Source organism: Lolium rigidum, chromosome 1 (assembly GCF_022539505.1).
Source record: "Lolium rigidum isolate FL_2022 chromosome 1, APGP_CSIRO_Lrig_0.1, whole genome shotgun sequence".
NCBI lineage: Eukaryota > Viridiplantae > Streptophyta > Magnoliopsida > Poales > Poaceae > Lolium > Lolium rigidum.
In genome coordinates, this window is record NC_061508.1 from 34461041 (window position 1) to 34469613 (window position 8573).

The 8573-nt window shown below is 44.8% G+C and overlaps 1 protein-coding gene across 2 annotated transcripts; it reads right to left on the reverse strand.

Annotated features, from left to right (window-relative positions):
• Positions 1-1131: 1131 nt before the first annotated feature.
• LOC124685189 (sucrose synthase 1) lies at positions 1132-8052 on the reverse strand. 2 transcript variants are annotated; one of them, XM_047219520.1, is made up of 16 exons: positions 8029-8052; positions 5729-5839; positions 5255-5375; positions 5015-5166; positions 4717-4909; positions 4431-4549; positions 4122-4338; positions 3940-4035; positions 3664-3837; positions 3469-3585; positions 3216-3382; positions 2904-3128; positions 2244-2562; positions 1901-2145; positions 1513-1651; positions 1132-1415 (listed from the first exon to the last, which is right to left on the reverse strand). In XM_047219520.1, the coding sequence occupies exons 2-16, from the start codon at positions 5821-5823 to the stop codon at positions 1368-1370; spliced, it is 2427 nt and encodes an 808-aa protein (XP_047075476.1). In that variant the 5' UTR covers positions 5824-5839; positions 8029-8052; the 3' UTR covers positions 1132-1367. The 2 variants fall into 2 exon arrangements, with proteins under 2 accessions (XP_047075476.1, XP_047075475.1); XM_047219519.1 differs by lacking the exon at positions 8029-8052 and adding an exon at positions 6651-6782.
• Positions 8053-8573: the final 521 nt, after the last annotated feature.

Consider the following 8573-nt stretch of genomic DNA (forward strand, 5'->3'; position numbering starts at 1 on the left):
GAATTTATTTATTTTTGCGGGTATACTTGCTTAGAATTCTGATCAGTAGCTATACTCTCCAGCATACAAGATCAAGTAGCAGCATGAGGGAGGATTGGACAATTTGGGGGAGAGCTAGAAGCAGGAGGGAGAAGCTCAGATACGTCTCGTTTTACAGTTTGTGGCTTTCAAAAGACGCCGCCTCCAGGAGCTTCAGGCGAAGAGGCATGGGATCAGCTCGTCCAAGCCTGTCCACTGAATCAGGCAGTTTGGCGTCATTCACGTTCTGACTTGCGTAGCTGGTCCACCTCCTCTCGGGTTTCACTTCTCAGTGCTGCTTCTTGCCTTCTCCTAGCTCTGCATCCTCGACGTCCTTGTCGACATACCAGGTCCGTGACAAGAACGTTGCACAACGTGAAATCCAACACGCATCACTTTGGTGCACCCTAGCAGCCATAGCTCGAGTGGTGTGATGTTCCTTGTCCCTATGGTGAATATCGTCACCCCTAACGGCGGCTAAACTACCGACCGCGAAAGTGGCCAACAGTGGAGACAACAGGAACACAAACACTAATGCATTTTCTGGTACCTCCCAATCCTCACCATCAGGTTTTCGCCAATCTGATATGTGCATTCAGATTGACTTGTGCGCTTAGCCCTGCTGATCTAGTGTATTAATCTAAAAAAAAACATAGTATGTTCCTTCCAAAACGGATTCTACTTACTAATATTTATCGCTCTGGCATCCCTTCACCAGTTCACCTCCCTCGGCTCTCTTTAAATTGAAACACCTCTCTCGGTTCAGGTAGCTTTCTCTCACTTATAAGGTGGCTATTGACATTTACTACAACATAAAGGGTGCAGCGACACAGAGTAGGTGGCATTTTGTTGCAGTGTGTAAAAGAGCTGCAGTATGCTCCACACAAACTCTGCAACTGAAAAACTTGCACCAAATTTGAATTAACAGTAAAGTTTTATGTTTTGATCACGTTGGACAAAGTAATTCTTCATAAATCGCTCAGTCGTGATGAGTCATCACAACTGGTAGTTTCCATGCCAATTATTTTACCGGGGAGAGGTGATAATGCCATTTTAGCGCGGGAGAGATCTCTATCTTTACTAAGACCTGTGACATGTGAGACTTTGGAAAGCTTGAGGCAACAGAAGATTGCATTGAATTATAAAAGATGAACAATACAGGCAGGCGTTTATTGAAGGCAACATATGCAGCTAGCAGGAACCAGAAAAGCACTGCCCAAAACCTCACAGAAGTGCAAGAGACATCCAAGTACACACTCCACAATAGACCAAATGAAAACTACGGTAGACAATCAAATCATAACGCAGCCAACACTTCGACCTCTGAAGGCGACTCTTCATCTCCCACACTAATTGTCCGTGTTCTCGCCATCGACAGCCAATGGAACTGCAGCAGCCTGCATCCAAGAGAAGAAAAAAAAAACAAGTCGTAAGTTGCTAGTTTGCAGAAATGGACATTGGTGTACATTGCTCTCTGACCGTCAGGTAACTTACCAGGCTGCGGTACTTCAGAGCGTAGAACATCTCGAGGTAACGGCGAGTCTCACGCCTCTCAAGGTTGCTCACGTACTTCCAGAAACCATATACACCAGTCAGGGTCATCAGCCTCTCTGAGTACAGCTTCCAGGTGTACCTGAACATTGCAAAGTAATAAGATCAATATTTGATCATGGAAAAATGAAGCCAGACACTAGTATCTGGCATGACAATGCTGGCTCCGAACTGTAATGCAAATGTATTACATCACAACAAATATGCGTCTACATAACCTGTGAGTGCGAGCACTCGTCTAGCCCAATTCTGTTTTTCTCGATCAAGATGATAATTTCTTTGGCATATTATAACTTCTAAATTGAGTGGACTGCAGGAGTAGAATACATACTTCTCATAAATTCTCTTCAGGCCTCCTTCCGACATTTTGTCCCAGTAGGTTGGATCCGCCGTGGATTTCTCAAAGAAGTTGACCAGGATATCTGCAGCCTTGTCACTGTGGTAAGGATCGATGTGCAAACCAGACACACCATTCACAATGATTTCAGCTGGGCCACCATGGCATGTCGCTATTGTGGGCAAACCACATGTCATGGCCTCAACAACAGTCAGGCCAAATGCTTCATAGAATGCAGGCTAAGAACAATTGAAACAAGAGTTAAGCACACTTCAAACTCAAGGCTGTTTTTCTCAAACAATTAATTATGCTAGAATATGACACAGCATGTGCGTACCTGAACAAATGCGCCCTTGGTGTCACAAATGTAGCGGTACAACTCTGCATTGCGAACACGGTTCATCTGAGCTGAGATCCACCGTATATGGCCCTCCAGCTTGTACTCCTCAATGAGACTGTACATCCTTTTGAACTCAGCCTGCTCCTCCCTATCCTTGGACTCCTTGCCATGGTCACCAGCGACAATCACAAGGTTTGCCAAATCCTTCAGATGAGCATTCTTACCGAACATCTCAACCAAGCCTGTCATGTTCTTCACACGGTCAAGACGAGCCATTGAGAAGATGATTGGCTTGTTCTTGTCCTTCAATACAAACCTGCACAACATTTTTTGAAGCATTTAATGCTCAGATGGTAGAGCATGTACTTTGGTCTATATGTCCATACATGAAAAAGTAAGCAGTTATTTTAAGCAACTTTCCAGATAAACACTGAAGTCCTAAGCCAGATGAGGGCCTGGGACTCAATAATTATCATTCTGTTATATTAAAGGTTGTCTGTTTAAGAAGTTTAGGTCAGCAACGGTTAGGTATTGCCACTAAACAAAGGTCTGATAGACCTTGAAAAATGAGAGCTGCACCAGAAAAGTAGGGGTGTAATTTTTTCAAAAAAATTCATTGCCAAATAAAAGCGGAGTAATCAGCAGCTCAGTGCTTACTTGTGTTCAGAGTTCTCAACATCGCTGTAGAGGAGCTCTTCAATTTCAGGGTGGAAGGCAGTAAGCCTCTTGTCAGTTTCAGTGTATGGGAAGTACACGGTCATATCTGCTCCAGGAGAGACAATGTTGAACTTCGGATCGAACACGTCGATCCCATGGACAACGCGGTAGAGATCAGGGAGGGTGAAAGCAATGTGAGACTCATACTGGCCCACGCTGTCCTTGCTGCAGAAAGGAATTAAGGAAGCATAAGATAAACATTATTATACTGGTACAACCAGCAATATTCTGCTGAAAATATGTAGAGGTTACCTTCCAGCAATTTCCTGGAATGTGCTGGTGATGATGAAATCAGTGTGATTCATGGCAATAAGGTCAGCAGTGAATTGGCATGAGAAATGGTATTGGCTGTCGAATTTGTCCAAATATATGTCTGAGTTGGGGTATTTTGTTTTCTCCAAAGCATGGGCAATGGTGCACTGTATTCATGTAGAAGATTAATTAGTAACTTCTCTAAATGAAAACAAATAAAAATATAGAGAGATTCAGTGACAACAAAACACACCTGGGTAACTCCCAACTTATGCGCGAGCAGAGTGGCAACAAGGTTACCGTCACTGTAGTTGCCAATAATGAGATCAGGCTTGGTCTGCATTTCTCTCATGAGTTCGTTTGCAACATCCTGTACCAACATTTATGATCTCAGAATATGCATACTATGTTCAGCTCTGTAGGATGGTCTATCGAATAAAGCATTTACCTCAGTGTACGTCTCCAGGTATGGCCAGACATCAAAACGAGAGATCCACTTACGGAGGATCCCCTTCTCAGTTCTGAATGGAACACGGAGAATGTCAGTGTGCTCAGTTCCAATAACTTTCTCCAGCCGCTGGCCACATGTAGTTCCAACAGCATCAGGCAACAACCTGGTGACCTGCATAAAATAAAATTGTGTGGGCACATTTACTCAATCACTCACAAAAAACTGACAAGGTCTTAGAAGCTGGAACATCCAACATTGTTATCTCAAACATACAATGAGGATCTTAGGGGTTATGTCAAGGCCTTGCTGCTTAATCCTCAGAAGCATCTCATTCTCCAAAGCACGGACTTGATCCAAGATGTACACAACCTGTAATACAATAGTATGAGTGATCAAACCTAGAAAGCCTGGAAGTACTAGCTTACATACAATTAGATCTTAAGCAGTCTCATTACCTGGCCACCAGTATCAGGGTATCCCAACACATTGGATTGAGCAAAATATCCGTGTGGAGACAGGATAACGACATTGAACATCATCGGTATAGTACCAAGGAACTTCTCCAAGCTGGCTGGATCAGGGGCCTCAAGCAGATCAAGAAGCAAGTGGATGGTGTCCTGTACACGCTTAGCGGTGTCGCCCCAACCCTTCTCCAAGCCAAGCTCTTGGAACCTGCACTCAAATCATGAAGAAATCATGAGAAACTATTTCCATTTGCAGTTCAACCTGAGCTAAGTGGTGAAGGCAATTTATAAAGAAATAACCTGTGGTTGAACTCAGAGGACGGGGTGTCTTCAGGGATGCTCGTTAGATACTCTTCTGCCTTTCTAAGGGCTGATTGGAGCCCACGAAGGCTCTGAATTCTGTCGTTTAGCATCATTGTCTGTAATTGAAAACAGCATTTTGTTACTGAAGAAGCATGGATCAACTCATAAGTGGTTCTCTAAAGGATTTCATGGTCCATAGGTGATTTAAGATTTCAAGCAATTATCACAACGAATACTTTTGAAGTGTATATCACTTGGCAGGTTCTGTGTATTGGAAGCTTACCGTGCCCTTGTGGTTATGGGCTTTCAGGAAGTTCAGTAGTGGGTAGAGGCTCTCCTTGTCCTGGAACAGCTTGGAAGACAGGTGACGGTTAAGGAACTGCACCCCATTTCCAATGGACTTGGACATGGAAGGACGCGGGAAGGAAGCATTGAAAGGCTCAAAATCAAGCTCAAGCACAAACTTGCTGCTGGCGCTGTTGTCAAGAAAAAGAGATTGAATTCTTATAAGGTTATTATTCAATGCATGTAGAATGTACAATGTGTTCCTACAACTGCTAAGATTTCATTCTGCAACTTACTGCTCATCAACAAGCTGTTCCTTGAATGCTAGGTACTCGGAAACTGTCAGCTCCTCAACAGCCAACTCGCTAACATTCACCCGTATGTAGTCCCAGACACCAGGCCTAGGCCTGATGGCCAGTGCAACCCATGGGGGCAGCACAATTGCTTCCTACATTGAACTCAAGCAAGAAAATTAGATTCCCTGGTGTATAAGTTTCAACTGGAAAGCACTTGAGTAGGGATGTCGCCGCCATTACCTGAGCAGCACGGAGAATGTCTTCAAAGGGTGCATATCTTTCCTTGTCAGCCTCAAACAAGGCTTCAAACTCAGTGAGCAGCTGGTGGCGCTGAAGCATTCCTTTGCCCTGGTGAACATACCTGTAGAGAGTGGTATTTGAGAAAAAAGAAACAGTATAAACAGCACAACTGCACTGCATTGTGTAAAAGAGTATACTGAAGCCTAGGTAAACAAAAATCTATATTTCAACTTGATCCAAATTCCTGTGGTGGAGCTAATGAAAAAATATTACAGGCTAACATACTATTCCTGAATAACTATGCAAGATCAAGGTCCGAACTTATGCATATGCATCAGTTTATCTATTATTCATCGTTCTGTGCTAAAAACTAACTGAAGGCAGGCATGACGAAATTTATACCATGTTAACATTTTTTGGGTAGCAGAACAGAGGTTATTTCACAGAGAGGTAGGCATGTTTTGAGATCCTTACTTTGAAAAGAGGGCAATGAGCTCGTTAGGATGGGAGGAGAAGGTGGCACCAAGGCGCTCCCGGAGACTGTGGAGACGAGTCAGCTTGGCAGCCATGGCTCAGGACACAAAACTGCAGAGCAAGGTAAAGATTTTCAGTTAGCCCGGAAGAATCAGAACATTTGCACAATAAATCAAGTAGATCATGCTAAAGCATCAATAATCACATCAACACACCACACCAAGGACTGGACTTTCTAAATAAAAAATGCTAAGGTATGCGATTAATCTCAGGTGAAACATTTAATAATCTTGCAGATCCAAAATAGCGAAACAACGGGATGATAGACTAAGTACTGATATTTCAACGAACTAAATCAAGCATCGACTCCACACCAAACTAGAGTCATTCGTTGGCGAATGTTTCGGACAGGGGAGAAAAGGCACCAACTGAGCAAATGGGTGTAGAGATTTTCAGATTATTGGGCATCTGTAACCCAGACACATTTCTCCGCAAGAAAAGTCAACAATTTTATTTGCGAGGGCAGTAAATTTTCTAACTGACTCTGGTAAAAAAAAGATTGGGGGAAAGGAGGAGGGTCCGCTCATAAACCACTACTAGAGGACATGAGAATCTGCAGGCAAGCAATCTAGGGGAGATTCGGGTGAGAGAACCCCACAAACTCAAGAACATGTGTCAGCAAAACCGAGGCGAGATTGAGCTGACGACCCACCAAAGCCCAACAAGAAGAGCAGGAAACCCCAAGAAAACACATTGGAGCAACCAAACAACAGCAAGCCTGATCACTAAGGTGTACATGGAGCCCAGAAATCCCAAGATTTCAGGCCAGATTAGCTAGAAATCGAAGCAAAATCCCGCCCAAAAACAGAGCAGTGGGATGGAAAGAACTGGTTTACTACATCAGAAGCAGAGGTTCACATACCAAATGGCGAGGTGTGTGAGGGGAGAAGCCAAACGGCGGAGGGTTTCTCAAGATCCAGAGGGGCCAATAAATAGACAGGAGCAGCAAAAACCCCAGTCAGAGGTGCTGAGGAGGGACAGGTGGTGCCTAACCAGAGTGGTATTGGTAATGGTAGGACCTTTCAGCTGAGACAGTGGATAATACCAAATTAGGGCATGAGCAATGGAGGCAGCTGTCCAACTAGGTTTGGATAAAACTTTTGACATATGCATGCCATGTTATGGTCCCATTAATATGTCTTTCTCTCAAAAGCTGATTTGGTTTTTCTTTTTCTCTCACATTTTCCACTTTATGGCTTGAAGAGGTTGCCTCCTGATGAAGAGGCTGCCTCCTCATCCAAACCTACTTTGGACCACCCGAACCTAGTTAAAGGTGTGAGGCAACACCCCTAGGGCTATGCATTGGGCATGCCCTTACTGTGCCCACAAAATACTATAATCTGCTGGTGTCACTAATTACGCATAGTATGCGCAAGAATCCAATAAGCATATGCTGGCCCAGCTACTGGCTGCTTTGCTAAAGTTTCAACCTCCAATATAAACTGCAGGTTGATCTTGACAGGTGCACACAGTCGACTCAAGGACTGGATTGAAATGAAAGGGGGGAAGCAAGTGGATGCTTCGCTTTTTCAACCTCTGGAAATATCAAATTGGATTAGGTGGTGATGAGGAAAAGTTGGTGGTTTGACGGCGACGGGTCGGATTACATCTAGAAACCAACGGATAAGAGCAATGAGACTGTTTTGGAAAATAAGCAAAGAGGATGATGGATGACTAATCCACCTGGCAATGACAAGTGGGTCCTATCACGGGAGGGGAGACACACATCCCTCTTCTAGAAGCTTTGGGCTACGGTCTACAGGGTAGTATGCCAGAGACAGTGAGCACAAAGCTCGTGGCCGGAAACCATGGGGAAACACCAAGAACAAGAGCATAAAGCTAGTGCTAATTAGCATACCAGGTGGCGATTCTCTGGTGCTATTAGTTAGTTAAGCATGATTGTCATGCCCTAGTGGCATCAGAAAAGGACGGGGCATAGCGAAAAGATCGCCCAGATAATATTTGTGGAAAAGAAAGCACCGGTTCTTGGTCCTTGCAGAATGCGCCTAAACTATAGCCGACCTGATGGACAGCGAGTTCAAGTCGACGATGCCGCTGCCTGCGACAACAGCCCTACGTTTGGAACAAGAAGAAGAGAGAGAATCTCTTTCGTAGGAAAAGCATTAGAGAAGATGCCCAAAAACCATTGAAGTACTGCAGTATTTTGCAAGGGAATAAAAGCACAAACTCTTAACAAATTCTGGTGAGCGGCATTGCGACGAACAGGAGAGACGCATTACCTCGCAAAGGAGAACACCAAACGTGGACGACGCTGTGGGGAAAAATCTCGCAGAAGTGAATCAGATGAGACGACGGGTTTGGGATGTGGCAGAAGTCGCAGGACGGGCAGCGTTTTATAGGGGAAGGAACGGGGTCGAGTAATTGGTTAATTACTCCCCCTCCGACGTCCTGCCCTGCGCAGCAAGCCATGGTTTTGGATTGGGATTGGGATTTTGGTTTTGGTTTTGGGCCCGGATTATGCACGTTCCATTCCATTCCCATGGGCGCCGACCCGGAGCGAAGACGGTAAAGCAGAGACGAGCAGAGCACACATGGTGAGACCGACGGACGACTCGGCGTCCTCTCCTCCCGCTTTCCGAACGAAACCGCGGAAACGGCTGCCGGTTTTGCGTCTGGGTTTGCATCCCCATTGGCCGTGGCGACTCTTTCTTGCTGCTCAAGGCTTTTTTTTATTGGGAACGATGGTCCCTGTTAATTGAGCGTGATTTCGGTCCCTAGCTTTCTGAAACGGATGGGTTGAATTTTTTTTCTTCCAGCACAAGAA